At 39.8% G+C, this 23,413-nt stretch overlaps 2 protein-coding genes across 5 annotated transcripts in view; one reads left to right on the top strand and one right to left on the bottom strand.

Annotated features, from left to right (window-relative positions):
- The window catches only part of c6h8orf82 (chromosome 6 C8orf82 homolog), a 42,148-nt gene that overhangs the window by 4,884 nt on the left and 13,851 nt on the right, over nucleotides 1–23,413 (top strand). For both annotated transcript variants that reach the window (XM_069191129.1, XM_069191128.1), the window contains one exon: nucleotides 18,479–18,622. In XM_069191129.1, coding sequence (XP_069047230.1) covers nucleotides 18,617–18,622 — 6 coding nt within the window. In that variant the 5' untranslated portion in view covers nucleotides 18,479–18,616. The remainder of the gene's footprint in view (nucleotides 1–18,478; nucleotides 18,623–23,413) is intronic.
- Nucleotides 1–23,413, bottom strand: part of arhgap39 (Rho GTPase activating protein 39) — a 140,568-nt gene that overhangs the window by 108,642 nt on the left and 8,513 nt on the right. The gene's annotated exons all lie outside the window — the stretch shown is intronic.

Genomic DNA, 23,413 nt, shown 5'->3' with positions numbered 1-23,413 from the left:
CTGTATATATGTGTATAGGACCAGTGTTTACAATGTCAGGCTCCCAAATGACTTGTGCTGTCCATTGCCAAACTGTGAAATCACCAGTATTTTTTTCCAGTATTTATTGGAAAAGGTTTTTTTTCTTTACACTGGACCAAAAGCTGTTGTACATCTTAATTTTGGTTCACACAGGGGTACCGCCAATTTAGTTACTGGAAATAAGTACACCCTCACCCTTTCAATATCATACCTTATTAGAAACATCTCACTATAAATACCTGTTAAACACCAGCCAGGGACAAAACTGCATTCTCTGCTGGGCAGCTACACATTCAAAACCTACTTTTTTTAGATTATTTCTGCAAAACGTAAGCACCAGATGAATAGTTTGCCAACGTAATCACACTTATTACGCCCACAGACAAGACTCAATTACTCTGTCGTAGCTCCAGCCCAGCTCCTGACAATCTGTGGCTGTGACGGTGAAAGTCAAACGCAGATCCTGTTTCCTAGCAGCATGGGATCTGTGCAGTTTTGCATTGCAAATCACAGAGATGGAGGAGCCAACCTCCAGCTCAACTCAATCTCTGCTCTCCTGCACTCCCCTGCTTTATTTAAATAAGAAAACGAGAGCATGTGGACATGTAGCCAACAAAAGCTGGATTCCTGCAGCCTGCTCTGATCTGCAAAGAACAAATAAGTAACAATGAAACTGAAAAGGAATGTTAATCTTGCAGAGAGGTTTTTAAGGTTTTCCATGTGGTGAACATAAGAGCACTGAAATCTATCCATCCAGGTGTAATACAACTGTACTTTATTTAAGGCAAAAGAATAAGGAGATCAGAGGCTACAGTGAGAGAGAGTGATCATCTCTAACAGGAATCAGGCTGCAGCTGACCTGAAAAGAGAGAACAACACAAAAAGCTGGTCTTTGTTGCAGAAAGCTGCGGCTTTGGTGTTGAAGAGCTACTTAATGTGCGGTTAATATTTATTAACTTTGATTCCTTTGAGGATCAAAGGATTGTACAAATAAATATGTTTTCACAGTCTCTACTCATACACTGTTTTAAGCTCCTTATAACAGAAACAAAAGCATTTCTCTAGAGCACATGGGCTCAGGCCTCCAGCCTTAACAGATGAGTCCACTGAGGAGATGCTAAGTAAGGAATGCTGAGCCGCAGGTCTTGAAAGGGGTGTTTCAGGGTGTAGGAAAGGCTATAGTCCAAGGTTAGGGCAATAGGGAGAGTCAGGGGAGGTCTGGCTGAAATGAGCAGGGACGACCTGTTAGTGTGTGGCTCCCTCTTTTTCAGGGACATACAGCTGAAGAACTGTGTTGCTGCCTGAGTAAACACATTTGTCTCTTTTTCTTATCCAGAAATAAGGGTTAGGCTGTGTCCTCCCTGTGGCCTCCATGCTGGAGCCACAGGACACATTAGGATATGAATGGCAATTATACTGTACTTCTTCATTTTACACTAATTGTTCTTGCTTAATTGTGCTTTTCTGAGACCTTACCATTCGTTCACAGTAGACAGCTATTAAGTAATTAAATTTCCTGTGTTGCACAAAAAAAATGGTAGCATGTCGACTCCAATCTCACTTATTGCTTTTTGAAAATTTTCAGTCTGGTTTCTGATCTACTCAAGTCCAGAAACTGCCTTAACTGGCTATCCTGATGGCTGCTGACTCAGGCTCTTAAACTGCTTTCTTCTTAAGTTAGATCTGAGTTCTGCGAACAGAGATATGCTAGGATTCTGAATTTTATTACGCCATTGAGAGAATTATCTTTGGCTCTCTGTTACCATATCAGAAACACAATCACCTCGATTTGCCAAGTACATTACGTATAAGGGATTTACTCTGGTGTACTAGGAGCTAAAAAGACATCCTGCATATACCATACACAAACAAGACAATAGACATAATTCATACAGGACACATACTGTATAATTAGGAATTCTGGTTAAGTAAAAAGAAACTCTAAGGAAAGAATCTGCTCAGATACTGGGTGGTTCTGGTTTTAATAGAGCAGTAACATCTTCCTGAGGGAAGTTTATGAGACAGGTTGTAACCAGGGTGGGAGTGGTTATCTTGCTTGCCATCTTCTTTGCTCTTGAATTGTACAAAACATCAATAGAAGTCAGGTGACAGCCAATGCCCCTCTCCGCCGAGCGAACACCACACTGAAGTTTTGCCTTTGGACAAGGTAGACACATTGTCAAGTGACAGTTACAGAGGCAGTCAGAATGAGCCCGAGGCAGTAAGCTCAGCCCACATCCAATACATCCACCCACCCTGAGAATGGTCATGAGCCATGATTAAGAGGGCTTCAAAAAGCCCCAGTCAGGAGAACTAATAGAACTTTGGAGAAGGCGGAGAGCAGACAGATAGACACAGATTATGGCGCTGGACCCAGAAAAGGACTCAGACAAAAGGGATTCAACAGAGAACAGCTGAGGAAGGCACTGGCATCATCTTCTTCCCCAGCACTCTGATGCTGGACTCAAAAGGGACACTTTGTTCAATCTGGCCTTAGGAGGATAACTGAAACTACACAGTTTCTTTGCAGTGGCATAACGAGGGACGTCAAGGCCTCGACCAGATCTGGTTTTGGAGTACAGCAATGTCAGACTGTTCTTTTGGAACATTTGCTTCTCATAACTGGGGTGGATGGGGCTCTTGTACTGCTCTATGAACAAGTTATATAGTGTTCTGTGCTTTGTGCTGGAGTTGGACGTTGTATGAGTTTCTGTGTTATATGGATACTTTTATGTGAGGAGAAGATGGATTACTGTATATAAAGAGGATATTATGCAGGATAACTGTCTTGCCTGGTCTGTTTGTGCACAGGTGGATCTGGGAGATGGAAAAAAAACCTGTTGTGAGTCCTAGCAGGGCTCCTATGCTAGGTGGCATACAGTAGTTGGCTAGTAAGCAAAAGTAGTTTTTGCATTTGAGGGACACAATCTATGACAGCAGCTGCATTTTCTTAATTAATTCATAGAAAACTTATAATTGGGTTCTCTGAATCAGGCCAGTATACACAACTAAATTAATGGTTATGGGATAATGCCAATTCATAAATGTCTTTTGAAGCTCATGCAGAGTTAATTGTTTGTGCCTGCAAAATACCGCTCGCCTCAGGCCATCCCTATGTAGATCTGATGTGGAGAAACTGCTACATTCTTTTATTTCTTCAAGGCTTGATTATTGTAATGCTCCGTTATCTGGATTGACTGCAAAGCTGCTGCACAGGCTCAACCGCATTCAAAACAGTGAAGCAAAGGTTTTAACAAGGTCAAAAAAACATCATCGTATATCTTTAATCCTAGCATCACTCCACTGATTACCAGCTAAATGTTGAATCGATTACAAGATTTCATTGTATACATTTAAGGCAGTTAATGACCTGGACCAACATACATCAAGGATTTGCTCTGTCAGTATATACCACAACAGAGCTTGTTCTCTGTCAAAAAGTCCTTCTTATTGTCTCAAGGGATCCTGTAGTAACTCCTTTCCTAGATCTATCAATGATTCAATTACTGATGTCTTTTTTGGAATCTTGTAAAAAGACTTTTCTTCTAAACATTTTAAAAGCAGGTCTAATAGCACAGACTGAATTTATTATCTTTAGTAAAACAGTAGGCTCTCATCTGTATTGTTTTATTGTATTTGGAGACTTTCTTTTAAATGAAATATGCTATAAAAAGAGAACATTATATAGACAAGCAACTTTATAAAGATAATAGTAAACAGCATTTCCATAAACCAAAGTAAATTATGTTATTTTCATGGTGTAGCATAGTAAGGTGCAGCACAGAAAATGTAGGAAGACCATAGCATGATTGAGAATTTACCTTGAATATTTGTTTAGTAAATGTACACAATGTATGTCATTAAGTATACAGTACACAATATTAAAAAAAAACAGCAGGTCAGCATTTTTGTTTCATTTTTTGTTAAACCTGCATTATGAATCTGACATTAATGGGGCTATAATTATTAAATACTGCTGAGTTGTACTGTTTACAGCACCAATGATTCATCCTTTTACTGTGATCTGCCGAGTGATTCTCTCAAAACCAACACAAATTAAAAATGTCAGCAATGCTCAGCAATACACAGAGAGATGCACTGAATTCCTAACAAAGTGTAGTTATAAAGCATATGAAACCTGTCAATTCACTATGTGTTAGCTTACACTCCTACAGTATACTCCGTTGTTGATGCCTGAAATGGCGACACCAGGTATAGCTGCTGAATCACAGGATCAGGAAATTCTGAAAACCAGGTTGAGAAACTATTCTGAAAAAACAATTGCAACAAGCCAAGCCAATAATGACAGTGAGAGTGTTATGAACGTAAAACTAGAAAGGCAGCACTCTTTATAATCTCCTAGAACAATAGAAAAAAAACACACTACACACTAACACTAACACTAATCTATTTTTTTTTCTCCTGGGTTCATGAGTTTCGTTTCACTCTGCACCAGTTTATATGGAGAGGACACGGCTGCAGTCTATCTCAGTAGTAACAAACTGCAGCTGTGGCTTCTCAGATGAGCATTAGCTGACAGCCTGTGACAAAATCCTAATACTATTGGGACTTCCTTTTCCTTGTGAAAAGCTACAGGTATGTTTTTTTTAAGCACAAAGGTTTATGACATTAGCTGGCTCATCATTTTAACTGTATAAAGATAAATGGCTACATAATATAAATGTGATATATATTTATATATACATACTACATGTTCTTCAAAAAATCTTGAACTGATGAATACAGTATACTGTATATATTTAGGTAGGTAAGTTGTGTGGCCTGTTGAACAGGCAAAGGGATGATTCCATTATTTGGTTGTTTTGGGGAATTCAAGGAAATAAAAATTCACAAATCAGAAATCCAGAGTGTAAGCTAAAAATTGTAGCTCTGCTGCATGATACCATATTAAAAATGCAGCCTCAGCTGAATCACCTTAAAACCTACTGATTTTTGATGATCTTCAATTCATAATCTTTTTCATACTTTAATTTTACATTTATACATGGTCTTATTATATTTTACTTACTGTACTTTTTAATGTATAATTAATGTAAAGTATTTATGAAAATGCTCTGAATTAAAAGGTGATATATAGGAATTAAATTAACTGACTGAATAAACATCAGTGTCTTGCAGTTCCTTCACATTCAGAAACTTTTGCAGGTTCTATTAAAAAACATGCAGGTTTTGTCTGAGGAAGTTACTTAGGGAACCATTTCTGAGTGGGGAAATAGACAGTATTGCTAACACAGAAATTTATTTTTGCATTATTCATGTTTTCATTCTCCAAATAGTTGGGAGACAGCAACACGGATAGCATACTGTACCACAACATTCAGCTGTGAGTCTGTTACGCACAGCAGTGAAACTGTAGAAGGCCAATCAGATTCAGGGCACAGTGTTTATTTTCATTACTACGCTGATGACACCCAAAAGTACCACCTGCCCACCTTCCTGCTAACCTAATGAGAACACAAGCCTGGAAGATGGACAGCGCAGGGGCTTTACAGAGTGTTGCAGCCAAAAGTGAAATTGGCTCCTTCCATAAGAATAAGGCTTTTTGACTTGACCTTCTTTGTCTTTAATTATCATTTGTCTTTGAAAGTAATGGTTGCAGTTCACATATCAGGCATGACTGACCTCCTGTAAAAACCAATTCATGCAAAACCAAGATACATCCATTTTTAATCATAACTTCATAACAAAAATGTGGTTTAAAGTTTCAAGTGTGGCCACTCATAAATCACCTGAAAACCACTTATTCCTGTTAAGTGTCATGGCAACTCCGATTCTATCCCAGAAGCTTAAGGCAAAGGCAAAGGTGAAGCCACTAGTTTCTGCAAGGCACATGCACAAGCACAAGCACAATAAAGACAACAATTACTCTAGTCTGTTTATGGAAATTGATGTAGTTCAGGTGGGTAATTTCAATGGAAATTGATTACCAGGAGAGCATGCAAACTCCACACAGAAGGCACCCTATTCCAGAATTGAACTCAGGAACACAGAGCCATGATGCAGCAGAACTAACCACCATGCCAACATGCTGCCAGGGGCCACACTGCAATTCCCTGACGTTTTCAGTATGAGCAGTATCAACAAAACTTTTGGGCTGTTTCTGTGACCATTGACCTCACCCCAGTCCACAATGTAACCTTGGACGTTTTTTTAAACACTATGGCCCAGAACTTCATTTACAGTATGTTTCTATGAAGCTTCATTTTGTACCCATTGTCAACTAAGACACAGCATTATGCTGGAGGAGTCTCATGAATGAAGTGATTGAACAACTAATGCAATTAGCCAAAGATTTGTTTTGAGTCATGTACACTCTTTGTTAATTACTAGATGCAGTAAAGTGCTGCAGCTATAACAGTTCAGTGTTAATTAATCAACGTGGCCCATGAACACAAGTGACTAAGACAAACAGGGGTAAAGTAACAAATCAATACTGAATTGAGCAGGTTTACATTTTTCTTTCTTTTCTGGTAGTTTAGGCATCAGTACGACTGATTTTCTTGCCACCCACTGCATTTTAATTTTTGATCCTTTAAATTGCGTGTCTCCTGGAGCTCTAATTGCCATTGCTCAAATCCATTGAAAAAAAAAACATCAAAAACCTGAATTGCTATGAAATGTCTGAAAATGATTTTTATACTTGTAAAATGAGAGCAGTATTTGGTTTTTATCCAGATGTCATTTGGAGTAAAAGCATTTGGAAGCCTATCAGTTTATAGAGACTAAAATGAATCAATCAAGCATTTTAGATAGCAACAGGGGACATGGAATGTCCAGACAGAGTTCCAGCTGATAAGAGCAGAGTATATGGCAAACAAACTTCAGAAATGGCAAAAGGGCAATTTGTTCTACATCACTGACCCTGGGTTTCAGCTCCATTTTCAATTCCTTTTCAAAATGAATTGCGGCTTCCAGTTCCAATTCCCTCTCCCAATTCCCACTCCTTTTATGATGCTTGAATTGGAGATGGAACTCTTTGAACAATAATGGAACTTGGAGTTCGCAATTAATTGTAAAAAAAAATGATTTGGCAATGAAAGAAGACAAAGACAGGGACTGACCAGAACCCCATTCAAAGGTTCAGTCTCAATACTAACTACAGGGCATTTTGGGCAGTGTCCTGTGTGCTTTCGAGAGCTCACCTCACTTGCTCTGGCAAATAAAATCGCTTGCTGTTCACTGCTAAATCAATACTCTATCCTCAGTGTAAGAGCAATCATATTAAAGAGCTATGAAACAAATTCTACTCATCCATGCACACACACATACAGACATATACGCCTGATTGTACAGCATTTACATCTCTCTCTCTGCTTCTCTGACTCTCATGCAAAATTTATTGTTGGTCTCTCCAGCATAGGCCTCATGCTGTTTCATGTTAAATACATGCCCTAGACTTGTGCGCTTCCCTCCTTTAACCTTTCATGACACCTGAACAAACAGAAGACCAGTCATACTAAAGAAAAATACGCTGAGGCTCCCTGCAACACTGAGTAGACTAATACACCTCAAATAGGCATATTAATCCACCCAATGTTGCAGGGATTTGAAGAACTAATAAGTGAGACCCTTTAATCAATACATTAGTAATTAGTAAAGGTAAGATGACAGCCTGATGGAACTTTTGGTACACAAAAGTGTACACATCAGCTTTACTAAACAGTTTTTTCTTCAAACTAAGTTTTGCTTTTCACATGGATTTGATTTTTTTTTTAATCAGGCTTGTATAAAGCCAACAGGAGGTCCTGTGGTAATGACATAAAGCCAGTGTTGTCTTACATTGGTGTGGTGGGTGATTAGTACCCCAAGAGAGAATCCATTAGAAAGGTTAATGAGGACAGTAGGCCCATTAGTGCTTGGAATTTTACAAGCAAAATGACTCTATCCTAGTATCAAACTTATATCATATTTCATGTTGCATATTATTTTCATGAGTTGAGTATAGATACTTTAACTTGTACATTGTTATCAAATTTTATACCCTCTGATTATACTTAATCTTATATAATCTTAATTCTTTTTATATCCTCAAATCATACTTCATTTTATATAATCATACTTCAACTTCCATACTCCAAGAATATTTCAGCTTCTACTATAGTTTAATAATAATCTTATAGCATGCAGTTCTGTTCTCATAATCAAAACCAATTTTCAATTACGTGAATCAATACAACCCCTGAAAGAAGAAGGAACAGACCGGATTGCAGATGTGGAGGTGGAGCATGCATGTTGTGCTGTGTTTAAAACTGAAGTCCTTGCTTCCTGTAAAAAAATGTGAAATGAAACCTACAACATACTGTAAGTGCCTTATCTCTGCAAAACCACGCAAAAGCAATTACTCATAACTGAGTTACTCTAAACTGGATTTCACCATTGTAAATTTTTCCAGCTAAATGGATTATTGTGGTGGGTTATATTTTAGTTATCATTGAAGCCTGCCTAGATTTTATAAACTCAATGTGCATATATTGTTCATGCTTTGGATCTTGTTCCTTTCCTTAAATTTCTTTACAAATTTTATCCTGAACTTGTTACAAAATGGGAGACGGAGAACATGATGATCTGAGTGAAATATCCATCCATCCATTTTCTGACTGCTTCAAACAATTTGGTGTTATAGAAAAGCCAGAGCCAGGGCACAGGGTACAGGGTACAGGGTACACCTTGGATGTGATGCCAGTCCATCACAGGGCATTCACACACTCATACCAGAGCCAATTTTCCCAAAAGCCAACTAACCAATACTGTATGTCTTTGGCTCTGGGAGGAAACTGGGGCAACCAGAGGAATCACACGTAAACAACAAGAGGAAATCCAAGTAAACAAACATACAAACTCCATACATTTAGCATCCCAAAGTAAAAACCAGGTGCTACAGCACTGTGAGGCAACAAAGCTAACCACTGTGCCACTCTGCCAACTGTTAATTCAGTCATCAGAGCAACAACAATATGCGGTAGCCTTCTCTTTTTCTGTCTTTCTCTACACCCCCAAAGGTCATGTACAGTATCTATGGACAGAAATACTAAAATATGCATGACATTTTGCCCAATATTCCACTGCCTTAACTAAAACTGGGACAGCGAAAATGTTTTGTGGTGTTCTAACAAGCTAGTCAAGAATTAAACTTGGTAAATTCCTATTAGGAACTAAGAATATTTTTTCTCATATTTAAAGTAACACAGAACTCTGTGACACTGAAGATCATTGTTTACACTGTCAAGAGCCAAACTGTTTGACATTCTGTGTAGCTGATCATTCTGACATCCACATATATTTTTCTTCCTGTCACAACATTTCATCTCTATATGCTAAAACAAAAGGTTGACCACCCCAGTGGTTTATATATAAAAAGGACTCAGCAATGTATATATGATTCAAAGTTAAGATCTGAAGAGACAAACTTTCTCTCTGCTTGACACTTCTTCAGAATAAACATATTTCAAAACTATGCCAAATTGCAAGCTTCAAGTGTTAAAATCATTAAGCAACACACTATAGCAAAAAAAGATATATAAAAACACCAGCATAGGCTCTTCAGACTTCCACTCATCTTGCCTGCATTGGAGCCACACTATTCACTGGGAACAGTACAATACCAGCTGTATCAACAATACATCAATCCAATTAACACTTACTGGCAGGGACAGCTGCTGCAGTTCAACAGCACAATCCCACAACACAGAATGAATGAGAAACCAGTGATATGTCAGCAAGAAATGCACACCTCTGCATCTCCCATTTCGTTCAGCCCATCTGTGTGTCCTGGGATATTTTCATTTGCTTCCAGGGGAATAATACTTGTTTTGTGAGGTGGTAACTGGATTACACAGAAAATGCATTTTAAATGGGTGCTGGTGTATTTGTGCCACAAATGTGTTTTCTTCATGTGTCTCTGTGCTGGGATGTGAGATGAAATGTTAAGTGCAAACAAAGTAAACACTAAAAACACTCTGACAGATGCGGAACTGAGGTCTACAGTACCTTATGTTCTGTAGGTGTACCCCAATATATAATTTTGATTGCAGATTTGTATTCAAGCTGGAGTCTGAATCATGTCTGTTTTGAAGATAAAATGCCCGCACTGTGTACTGATGTGTCACTACAACAGATGTCTAATTTAACGGAACAGTATTACAGTATTGTACTATTATAGTACACACATCATGTCCTTGATACCAACACTGGCAATCATGTGTGAATAAGAGAGAAATATGGAGAACAACAGCAGTGTGCTTGCTGGCAGCTTTGTGGTTGTGTCTGTGCTGTGCTGTATTGTGCAGACGGCCAAGGGTGGGTGTTGAGTGCGCGTGGAGGGAGGAATTTGCGTGCCATTTCAGCACTCAGTCAAGCGGACAGCAACCCTGTTCCAATCCAGCTAAATTAGATCAGACAAGAGTTAAAGGATTGAGACTGCATTTAAAGCTAGCTCTCCCTTCTCTCTGTTTCAGGGTACCCAGACAGGTCAGAAATTAAGGTTTATGAATGTGCCAGTACTCCTTCATCTAGAATACTCTTCAGTTGTCACTATCACACTTCTGCTCTAGAAGGAATCTAGAAAGGAGTGACCAAAGTTAACCCAGGCTTGTTATTTAAAACAGATTAAAAGACCTGAACCCATTTTCTTGTGGTACACACTAGGAAGAAGAACAAGAATGTAAAGAACAGGAATAAGAACAGGGGGTGTTGGTTATGCCATGAACTGTACAAAAGTGAGACGCTCTGCCGTAGTTAATGCTGTTTCATTCTGATTCTTCACGAAATATCTTGATGACAAAATGGGCTGAGTAGCCTCCTCTCATTAAAACATGTAAAGGGTCTTTTTAATTTTAGTTATATCTATTAAAAAACAAATAGCTAGTTAGTAATAAAATACATGTTAGGTTAATCCTTTATCAGGATTCAAACTCCTTCTTTTAAGTTCTTAAAATGAACTGTAATGTAATGAAGTTACTGTATACACACACGTGTCATATAAAAAATGCTATGTGTCTGTTTGCATTGACCTGTTGCGGCAATCTACTTTCAAAGAGATTGCATTGACTGTCCTTAAAAAAAAAACTGGGTTGAGATCTGACCAAAAGTTTTTCAAATGCAAATCACATGCCCAACACAACAAACGGAATCAGTAGCACATACTGTACATACAGCTTGTTTCCTAAACAGGAAGAATATGATCTTGGGTTACGACAACCCTGAGCATGAGCATCAATGACCTGAAAATTCAGTTTCACTGAGAATGGAAAATGCATCTGAAAAGAGCATCAAACACGACACATGAACAGGAATGATATCATCTTCCCCTCTGGTTGTGCTGAGGTACTGGTCTTGGCTTCGGTTGGCTTTTTGAACTCAATGAAAAGACAATGAAATAACAGTCAATGTATTTAGTGCAGTACTTCAAAACTTTGTCTTTTATTAAATTAATCTCGTTTCTAGGCTTTGCTCTTTTCCTCCTCCTAGCTGGAATCAATCTGACATGAGCAGCAGCCTGCTCTGACATTAACACACTCCATTATAAAACATTAAGGAGCCCTCAGTCTGCGTGCATTTGCTGAGGGCTGTGCCGTGAAAGTACTGGAAACCGATGGGCATCACGGCACGCTAGTTGCTTTGGCACCAGCAATGGGGCTAATGCATTTCGGAAGGGCGGAAAGTAATTGGTCTCTCGGTTGGTAGACATCTTCTTCTTGGACGCCAGCAACACTGTCTGTTGAACAGAGCCGACACACAGCAACAAAGGCAGGACTGGGTACTTACTTGGCACACGTAGATACTGTACACCAGAGTTACCAGCCATTTTAAGGCACCAGCAAGGACAGCCCGTCAGATAGTATCTGTTACTGGGACACAGGCTGCACGTGCGCGATGAAAGACATATATAAGACATGGATCGATTAGCAGTCAAGCGAACGGCAAAGTCAGACAAACGGGCTCAGCTCAGTTGAGCAGGTTCTTCTGCACCCTGAGCCGACTGGCTCCACGCTCTGCACTGATCTCTCCGTCTCCCTCGCCCCTCCTGCAGGCAGTCCTACCCGCCTGTGCATGGCTCCCATTGATTTAGTGCCAGATTTAATTGCTTGATTCATACAGCCAGTTTATCTTCTTCAGCTCAGAGTGCACTTACCTGTCCTGGGCCTTGATGAGAGTAGATTTACCATGGCCCTTATTAGTCTACAAGAGAGACTGTGACCCTGTGAAGGGGATTTGCATTACTACATCGCAACAACAACATGATGAATAGCCATCACTAGAATCAGTTTTACTTTAAGCACATTGAAAGACAGGAAGGAGTCCAGTACAGTTAAGCAGAAACTGGCAAAGTAAAATATGGGCTAATTGGTTAATTCTAAATAACAGGGGCCGTTTTTCTTTATAAAGATACAGCATTAAGCATGTCCCACATGCTTGCAAAGACTTCAGAAAGCACTTATAAAGCACTACCTAACATTACTAATTAAGTACTAAAGTGTATAATTAGTACAGTATGCACAAATAAAAACATAGCAGTGAATCACGACAAAATCACAGCCCACTAAATCATACAGACTGCAGAAGGCATGGCATTCGCCACTGAAATTGAAACCTAATGCACATACTGTACATCCCACCCACTGCAAATTCAGAACACACACACACTGTGGTGATCTTGAGCATTAAGACACATTGAACATTCCCCCACCAACTTAGGCTGTACGCAGAAACTTTCTTGCTGCGACTACAAACCTTTCACACAATGTAAAATTAGTCTCCTAGAATCTCTCAGCACTTGACAGAGTGCCATGTGGCCCTAACGCAACTTGAGTCACTTCAAGCAGATGCTCGCATTAAAAATGCATGATTTTAGTACCACAGTTGCAAACCACGATATGGCAAAAACCTATGACTTATTCTCATAGTAACACCATTTTGCTACATACTGTAAAAGCAAATTGCTTTTGCCACCATTTCAGGTGGGATTTAAAAGTCAGAACAATTTTGAAGCTACCACATCAATGGTAAAAATCTTTATTCAATGATTGTGGAGCATAACCTTTTCCACAAGTTTGCTCATTTTTGTGGGCATGTGCAAAACACACAACTTCTTCCACAGCTGAGCTACACTGTTTTAACACACGTCATCTCAGAATCAAAAGGTCATTCTCCCCATCTGAGGACAGACTTTAAACAATGGCAAAACAAAAATACCTGAGCCTCAATAATTCCAGGGGTTTATTACAACAGTATCTGCAAACATGGACATGCTGTGTGTCAAGGTCTTTTCACTTGGCCTTTAAGGAACAGGGCTGGGGCCACCTCTGGAAAAGGATCCTTACTGGCCATCCGCACAGTAGTGGACAGCCCCACAATAAGAAAAAATCTTTCTTACATTCTTATTGTCTACTCAAGTGTTTTTGTGACTCAGAAATTGTCAACTCGTATGAATGTCCAAAAACTCAAAGTTGAGATACCATGCCACTACATTTCAGCAACTGTTTCAGACTTAAATTAACACAGCAGAAAACTAAAATAATGCTTCTGAGGAAGACAACAGATTTTTACACCTTTATCTTCTGGAATACTGAAGAGGAAATGACTGGATACCACCACTTTTGTTTAGTTTATAAATGCATAAAAGTGAAAATGCCACTGGACAAAAATGTTTTTCTTGTGAGTACTGCAAAATACCATATAAAATCTTCAGGCCAAGCCTGGTTCCCTAGACACTGTATCCAGGGTGCATTGTGACCTCTGTCTGAGGAAGATATAGTAACATAGTGAGGAGAAGGCATGCTCAGTTATGTATGGATGCACAAGCCAGCTCTGGTTTCCATGGAGACCAGAGCCCACAGGTCATATGACCAGGGTACAGTAGCCCTATTTTATCGGTGATGTATCAAAAGGGAACTGCATGCACACATTCTCACACGCAAACATACACACACAGCAGGGGCTCAAATCAATAGAGAGAGAAAAAGAAGTGAGAAAGAAGAGGGAGATGGGGAGGCAGGGAGTGGGAAATGAAGAGAGAAGATAGGGGAAGATCGGAAGATGGAGAGGCAGGAAGCGGGGGAGGGAAAGAGGGGATATAAACCAGAAGAAACTGAGGACAGAAGAGATAGCAGCAAGAGAAAGGCTGCACATGAACCAGTACAGAAAATCTAAATAATGGGAGCAATGGTAACCTACTGTAATAATACAGTATGTCATTCAACATCATTGAAATTACCATTCCCACAAACTGACAATATAGTGTAAAAGCAAAGCAAGTATTCCCACATAATATTGGAAACGTTCAGCAGCAGCAGTAATGGGAGTGAACAGTACAAATTATTTGAATTTGGAGACCAAGAAAGCAATATTAGTTTAATTTGAGTAGATCACATTCTCTCCTGCCCTCACCCCCATGAAATGCAGTCCAGATTCTCTGCCACCTGTCTCAAGCCAGATTTACTTTTCTGTGCAAAATTAATGACAAAGATTTGCTGTGCCAACTGTTTCATGGTTTCTGGTAAACCTGTTTGTGCAAGTTGAAACAAAGCATATTATATGTAATATTACATTTGTTACCAAAGCTTGTGACAGAGTATAAACATGCAGCATCTGTTTCTTCATGAATTATTCCAGATTAAAGCAGTGATATTCACCACACTCCTTCAGCATTTTTACTGTTTGACTGGAGTATTAAACTAGCACTTGAACACTTCACTCCACTTACTCACCCCAGACTGCACCAGCACATGACAGTAGACAGGGCTGCAGGGGTACTGCGCTCTGCATGGTGCATGCTCTGTCATGCTGCCCAGTGTGGATGGGATATTAGCCACTACTACTTTCTGTTCATTAAGTATGCCGTAGCCTAGGGCGAGAGAGTGGCAGCTCTATAACTCTGCTGGTATTTTGCAGGACCCTGGAGACCTGTCATACCCCAAAGCACACCTCCCATTTGCTGCAGAGAGAGAACCAGAGCTTGGTCTATCATGCAGCCTCCCTGCCTTTTCCATGTTAAGAAAGGTACATGCTCAAAGCCTCAGGACACCATGGTTAACCTTCCTTCTAGTCAGGAAGCTATTCATATCTCTACTGCAGAGCAGGATGGACCCTTTCAGGCTTCACAGGTTTAAGGCTACTACTGGGATTGTCTTGCAAATCCTGCTGAATCGTGCCTTTGGGTACTGGTTAGGGTTCTGGACTCGTAAATGGAAGGTTGTGGGCTCAAATCCCAGATGAGATGCTGCAGTTGTATCCTTGAGCAAAGCACTTCACTTGTACTGTTCCAGTGAAATACCCAGCTGTACAAATGGGTGAAAATGTAAGTCAGTTTTGATAAAGCATCAGCCAAATAAAATTAGTAGGTATTGAAGTAGCTGGACAGAGCAGACTAACAGGCCCATTGTTATGACTTGGATGTTATGTACCAGATGGGATTGTTGCTAGAGTGATGTTTAGATAAAAGATACTCTTGAAACAGGTTTAGCATAACATTTACTTGTAATACATTTTACAGAGCAATAGCTGGAAACATTGAAGGTAGAGGCAAACAACCCCTCCCACAAATGAGCAATCTTCAGTTTGTTTGTTAATACATACACATAAAGGGGTGGTTTCTATCATATTTTGCCACCCCATCACACCAGAATATCTCTTTTATGACTTTTGGAAACGAAAATGTCTAAAAAAAAGATGCAAACTGATGATGATGTGGGAGTTTCTGAGTTACTGTTTAACCAAGCAACAAAAGCTGAGCAGGACCCCTGCCTGTGCTCAGACTATCGCCACCGCCTGCTCAATCGGGCCAAGAAGTCATATCAGACACAATTTCTGATCACAGTTTCTACTCAGCCTCTTGGGGGAATAAAACTAAAGATCATTTAGATTAAATGGGTGACTCAATATTTAAAGGTTAACATAAAAAAATCCAGCCCATTTACAGTAGATTCACCATTTAATGACAGGAATAAATACAGTGTTTGGTTATTAAAACAATAGATGGACAGTAAATACCAAAACTACCAACAGTGTGGCAGACTGAAAAATGCTTTACCAACCTGACAGAAATATTTTATTTAGCTTTTATTTCAGCATAAACTAGTGCCTGATTTTGTAAGGTTCAGTGTCTTTCATGTCTGTGTAGACGGTGTTGGACTGAAAAGACAAGTGGATATTCATTCATTCTGGGTGAGATTCAGCGTTATTCATGTCTGCATAGACAGTGCCAGACTGTTAAGTGTACATTAATGAACAACCGTTAAGTGTAGTTAAAAGCTAATCCTACAAATGTGGACATAAGCTGTTATTTAAAAATATTGATGATCTACTGTAAGTCATGCATAACCTATAAAAACTCAGTTGTAAAGTAAATATACTGTGAAGCCTAAAACAGAAAAGCTTTTAATTAAGGAATAACTCTGCCTCTGCCTTTCTTCATAGCTTGTAATAATAATAGTTCCACACACATCTATCCATCAGGTCAGTTCATACATTTTAAATCAGACATTAATCAAGAACCTATGGTATGTTGTTGACCAGATATATTTAAGGGATATTTGTGACTGTTCTCTACACCCTGCTGTGTCTCATCTGTGGCTCCACATGGCTTGTCTACTGCCTCCTGTGTCTGGTCCTCTCCTTCTCTCTCCTGAGGACCACACAGATGTTGGCTGCAGCTCGGACAATGTCAGGCTGTGCCCTGCCAGTTTTCTGAGTGTGTCACAGAGCATTGTCTTCAGTGGGGCAGGGGTTGGGTGGGCTCAGAGACCTCTGCTATCAGTAGGCTGACTTTTTAATTAAAGAGAAATCAAATAGGCGGATTAGATCAATGAACGGTTCGTTTTGAGGACTTGATTTGAGGATTAATGTACAAAACATGTTCAGAGCATCACCAACATGTATTAGCTAGCAGACTGTATTTTCCAGGTGTTAAGAGCAGTTACTGCATATTGGGATGCTGTTGCAGTCTTGTACTCTACAAGTCCTTTGACAACAGCTTTACTACCTGATTTACTATCTAGATTTACCACCTGTTCTAGTCAGATCTCGGTACTGGCATGGGAGAAAAACCGCCTCTGTAAGTAGTAGTGGGGGACCAGCAGGTGATGCTCAGGGGCACTGTGCTATAGAAAGTGCTGTCCTTTGGATTATGTCCTTTGGTCCTGACTACTTAAATCATTAAAGTTTCATCATTAAACCCCACTACAAGTCTAAAAAGCCAAAAGTATAATTTACAAGCAAATTACTACTACTGCTTTTAAACAAAATAAAGAGTTTAAAAGAGTAGAAATGAAAATTTAGCCCTTCATTGGGCTTCTGTGTGTTACTTTATATTCAGATTTAAACTACCTTTAATTCTAGTACAGTAGTTTCTGTCACAGCACAGTATATCAATTTCCCTACAGGATTAATAAAGTATTATAATCTATCTCTATATTCTATGCTAAAGCAGTGGTTTCTCTTCTAGAACAATGGCTTTTATCCCAGCGTAGCACCTTTCTCAAGTTTTCTATACGGCTCGTTTTCTCCCCTTAGTTCAGCTTCTTGGTTCAATGGTTTGCTCCGTGTACCTGGTTGGCTCCCTTCCTAGTTAATATAGGGTGGAGCAGGGTGCACAGCTAATCCCTGCTCCAGTGATTAACACTTGCCTTCTTGTGGCTGGAATCTCCAGTCAGCCATCTTTGACAGGGGGAAAGCTTTTAAGAAATTGCTGAAAGTAACACTTCTGTGAATCTGCCCCTTGTGGCATAAAACTACAAATTAAGTTTGCAGGCGATAGCCAAGAATCATTAATGATGAGACTCAAACCCAGGCCTTCTTCAGCACATCAAAAAACACTGAGCATTAAACACTGTTTTTGGCCTTTCTTGACCATTCAGCTGTCACAGCCAATTCAAAGCAGAAGCCTTGTCAAGACTTTTGTTTAATGTCCCAGGTGGCTTTGCACCTACAACTTGCCTGGGGAGTTTGTCACACTAGCAGGGGGTGACCAGCCGCTGTCCCAGAAAGTCACAGATCAGTGGGTTTTACAGGTCCCCTTTAATCACTTCACCTCTAATGACTCTGGGTAATTTAATTCTGACCACACAGTTAAGCCTTTAATTTGCAGAATTAAGTAATTTAGTGATCCTTGGGAATAAACTGGGACCCTACAGCTTTAACCAGACTGAATTGAAAAAATGAACTTAGAAATGAAAAACTTACATTTGTTCCAGTTTAAATTGTTATAAATTACAGAGCTGGGGTTACATACAAAACATGCTGAATTGTGGCTCTCTCTACCATAAGTGTTAAATATAACAACTCTTGATCCAGTGGTTTTTATGTTTGGCCAATACTGGAGAATTCCATTAAAGCCCCATCTCACTGGTGATAAACCCAGAATGAACACTGCAGGGAAAATCAGCATTGTTATTTTACATTCCCTTTTGGCTAGCCGACGATTTGTTTTCCTGTCTTGCAGCTCTACTAAACAGTATGGATTTCAATCCAGTGGAGAAACTGAATGCTTCTCCAGCTGGCATTGCTTCACAGAACCATGGCGTGTGGAATCAGGGGGCCAGGCGCTTACTGCAGCGAAAAACTGTGCTAAGCAGCGCGGATGAATGTAAGTGTCATGACTATTGTAGACAATGCGGTCTGCCTTCAAAATCTTGGTGTACACATACATCACCGACCCAGCTAAAAAGAGTGAAGCACAGGACAGAGGAGTGAAGTTTAAAGACTTATGGTGACCAATCATGTTTACTTTTCTATTCCTGATTAGAATGTCCTCAGCTTATCTCCAGACAGTAGTTTATAGAGTTAGGTAAGAATATGAAGGCAAAAATATTACTTTTAAACACACAACATACCCTCTCTGCAGGTAGGCAAGTCATTTATTGAAGTAAAACATCACAGATTTCGTCAAAGTAAATTTGAAAATGGTCAGATTTAAAAACAGTCCAGGGATAATAAATGAACCCAGGTGCATGACCAGACAGGCAAAACAGGATAACAGCAGGCAGTGAGGTGTGCGAGAAAATGGACAGTCAAACACCGTCCAGATACAAAGTTGTAGCAGCCAGGCTAAACTGGGTGGCACTAAATGAAAGGACAAAATGGAAATACACAAGCAGAGGTTGGGCAAAATGAAGAAGGTTCATAACTCAAGTAAGTCAAGTTCTTTGAGCGCTCCCATAGAGACAGGCATGACAAAACTCAAAAACATAAATCAAAACAAAAACCATTTCATAGCATAAAATATGGTAATTGAAATATCTGAAAAGCTCCTTCAACAAAATGCTCCAGCAGATGTTAACTCTGTATTGTATGAGTAAAGTAAAACTCCTAGTACAATCTATTAGACATGCATAGATAAAATGCTTAGTAACAAGTAAACAATTTTAATAAGCTAGAGGGTGTGCATAATTAAGCAGAGATTAAAATTCAAAACAGGAAATCATCTCTTTACACCTGCCTTGCTTGCAAGCAAATAAAAGAAAAACTATTTCACAAACCCTGTTGTCAGGAAAAACTGAGTGGAACTCTTGCAGGCAATACTTCCTTTGTTTCCCATTGTGTTGTGACTGGGTAGTAGACAAGACAAACATTGATTTACACACAATTACAAGAACACAAACACACAAGGTCTACTCCTATACACTTATTAGATGCAGATATTTAGACAACTGTGAGTAATTGGGCCCTATTTTCAACAAAATCAGGAAACAAAACTCAACCCTGAAGCACAGATGTCATGTAGGAAAAAAAAAAACTTATTATATACCTCCCTTAAACAGCTGCTAAACAAATAGGAGTCTCCCCCCAATTCCAAACAACACATCAATAAACTGGTGAGGGATTTCTTTAGCCTATGAAAACCACAAATAAGAAAAAGCTTCCCACAGCTGTAAGCCAACAGTTCCTTTGCTAAAACCTAAAATTGGTCCCTTCAGTCCTCAAATTACCTGGACATGTTCGGTTGTCTAGTCTGCCAAAGTAGGAGTCCTGCTTTGAAGAAACTGAGCTGTTTCTTCTCTTATACAGTCCTTCTCCATCCATCCTCTCTAACTGAGATTTTAATCTGTTTACTGTATTTTTCCCTGAGACCCACTTTTCCTACAGGCATAGTAAGAGGGGACTGCTTAATGGCCTATCAGCAATGCTTTCGTTTTAATTTGAATTTGGTATATTTATCTGGCCATCGTGACTGCCTCTAGGACAAGCCAAGACAGTGAACAGCTAAACAAATGGTACAAAGAATGTCAATTCTCTTACCTTAAAGAAGGGGATACTATGTACTATACTATAACATTACTGTTGCAAACAGATCATGCAACAGCAAAATACACAGTGCAAGTCATACGATCTAGAACCCAATCTTGAACTTGAGCATACAAATTGGACGATTAAGAAACCATAGAATTCATACTCTTTTCTTGAAACAAAATTCACACAAGTCACTGAGAGTAGTAGGAGTTAATGTCCATCAGCTGTGGTTTACTTATAAAAGAAAATCTTTCACAGTGGGCTTAGTACAATGACCAGTGGTACAGCTGGGATAAATCAGCCAGGGCCTGGTGAAACATAGAAACTTGCACCTGTACTTTTTCAGTAGGGACATGCCTATCTTCTAATCAATGCTGAGCTATGCACCACTGCAGTGCCTGTAACATCATGCAAGAGCAGTGAAGCAGGCATGAAGAGTCTGTGCACTTCCTGGCACAGCATTGATCTTTGTAATATGAGATACAAACACATGATTGTTTATTTCAGCTGGGTTTGTGTACAATAACCAGCAATCTTTAAATTGTACATTCAAGCATTCTCAGATTTGGAAGAGTCATGTGTTAATGCAGTCACTTGAAAAGTGTGCTGAAAAGGATGTCTTTAACCATGATGTTTGACACATTATGGGATATTTCCAAACAGGGAAAATGAGATGAAGGAGCTGGGTCCACACTTCCAGGTGCTGCAGATCTAGTACTGTGGCCTGTTGGAAGGGTGGTGACAACAGGAGTCCAATCAATTCTTGACAACAGTTTCTACCCCAAAGCAGTCAGCCTGGTGTTGACTTCACACTGTGTCAACAATGGGGCTCAGTTCCATGATCCCAAATTCAATTCCTCTTTAGAATAAATCTATTTCCAGTTCCTGAACTATTTTTAATCAATTGTAAAGCCAATAGCAGCTGTAGTGCCAAGAAAGAACTGTTGGAATCAGGAAGTGGAAATGTTTAACACGGTAGAGGAATTTTACCATGTATCAAGAACTTATTTGAGAATAGCCACTGGAAATAGTTTAGGAAATGAAAAAAAGCAATCAATCCCAACCCTAAAGGGACTAGTGATCGTGGGCATGAAAATACCACAGCTAGCAGCCAGCCATGCCTCAGAAAATTCTTCCACAAGAGCAGCACCCTTGAACACCTACTGTGACCTTTCAGCTCTGAAATGGATGTGCAAATTGTCTGCCTGTCTGAATTCACCGATGCATTAACCAGCCCAGGGGAGCATCTGAATTGCAGATGCATGGAAAGGACTTGTCTTCTCTCCACTTTGCAAGGAGACTGGCTGTGCATGAGGCCCTATGTCTGGGAAGAGAGCTGTCAGGGGGGAAAAAAAAAAGATGAAGGAAAAGAACTTTGCACTGCAGCCCAAGGCTGGTTATTGGAGACCTGGTTTGACAAAGTGCTGCAAAATGCCAAGCACAAAATTAAGAGAGCACAGGCACAGCAGAAGCCAGCAGCTTTGCCTTGGGCATCATTCAAACAAACATGGGGAAGGCAGTAAGTTAACCTTTGAGGAATTATGGGAAAACCAAGCAGTTCCAGCTTTTGTTAAGGTGGTCCTTTCTATACGACAGGGCTTTTATGAGATTCTGCAAATGTAGAGAATGGTGGAGTTCGAAAATGTACTCATTCAACTCAATATGGACCATTTGCCCCTCTTTTTTAATTTAGGATAAACCCAACAGAGAAGAGGGTGGTTTGTGTGTTTTTTTTTCTGGAATACTCTCTGGTATACAGTCCCAAACAACCTGAAATGTAACAAACCCAAATGTGATTCTTTGTCACAAGAATAATTACAGACTGAATCTGGGGGAGAACATTAATGGCACATGTGGAAAAGCCTGGAACACAGCACACACTGTATTCAAAGAAAAGGCATTACCAAGCCTAATCCACACCAACAGCACATTCCCACTAATCCTTTTATTAAATCTAGTTCAGATGCAACTTGGCTACCATGAAAGAGAAAAAAGGGGGGTGCGTCCAAGGCCCTTATATCAGAATGACAAGACTGCTATTCTTGTTAAAAAAAAACCCCAAGAATGCCCAAAGGAGGAAGAAACAGCCACATAGGCGGAGCTGCATGGCAGAGACATAGTGGGTAACTATGGGAGGGTAGGCGATGTTTGGTGGAGGAATGGGGGTGCAATTAGACCCTGAATCTTGTAATATGATGCCTTTCTCTCTCACATGCAATGCATTCGCGCCCACAGTTGCACAATTCCAGAAAACACCAACTGCACAATGAGCTGCCCGACCAGCAGTGTTCTGAGGAAGAGAGAACTGGGCTCCGGTCCGCACAGAAGAATGTCTGCCTCCCCCTGGGGAGGATTGAATTACAGGGTGTTCTCCTTCACATTTAATATCCCCCCCTTGGTATCTACTACACACGCTACAGCCATATCAAATATGGCTGTAACTATATCTATGGTGTGCAACTGCGTGGGGAAACAAAAAGAGAAATAAGATGTGGGCTCTGAAAAAACAGGTGAATTGGCAGCATGCAGGGTGAGCACACTGGAGGCTTCCAGAGGGACAGGGAAACCTTTACTACATTAGTCTATTAAACTCCCCCTGCAGAGAGCTGGTTCTTGTCAGTAGAGTGTAAAAGAACATATTTCAGCTAGTTCTTATTCACAATCAGAATCTACTTTATTGTCCACAGAGTGGAAATGTTCCTTTTGTTCTCCCTGAGACAATCAAAACAGCTAATGCAGAGGACATAAAACATCTGGTGGATTTTACCAGATGTGTACAGTCAATACAAGAAATACAGGACTCGAAACAAGATTTAAGTGTGACATACATATACTGTATACGTATGCTGTCAGTACATATGTTCTGAAGGGACTCATACATTAAGAGTAATGGCACTTGGAACAAATGACTTTTTAAAAATGTGTTTTGTAGCCTTTGGTGATTTAAAACGTCATCTAGATTGCGTTTTTTCAAATTGGAGTGTAGTGGGCGTGAGGCATCATTTACCATTTACACTGCTTTGCTGTAAACACTTCTAGTATACACAGTTGGTTCTGTACTGCCTTACCAGCCAATGCTTGAGTATAAAACCTCTCATCATGCAGGCTGAAGATTTTCGATGTGCTATATAACCTCAACATAGCTTTT

The sequence above is a fragment of the Lepisosteus oculatus genome, chromosome 6 (genome assembly GCF_040954835.1).
Source record: "Lepisosteus oculatus isolate fLepOcu1 chromosome 6, fLepOcu1.hap2, whole genome shotgun sequence".
Lineage (NCBI taxonomy): Eukaryota > Metazoa > Chordata > Actinopteri > Semionotiformes > Lepisosteidae > Lepisosteus > Lepisosteus oculatus.
This window is presented reverse-complemented; position numbering and strand designations above follow the sequence as displayed.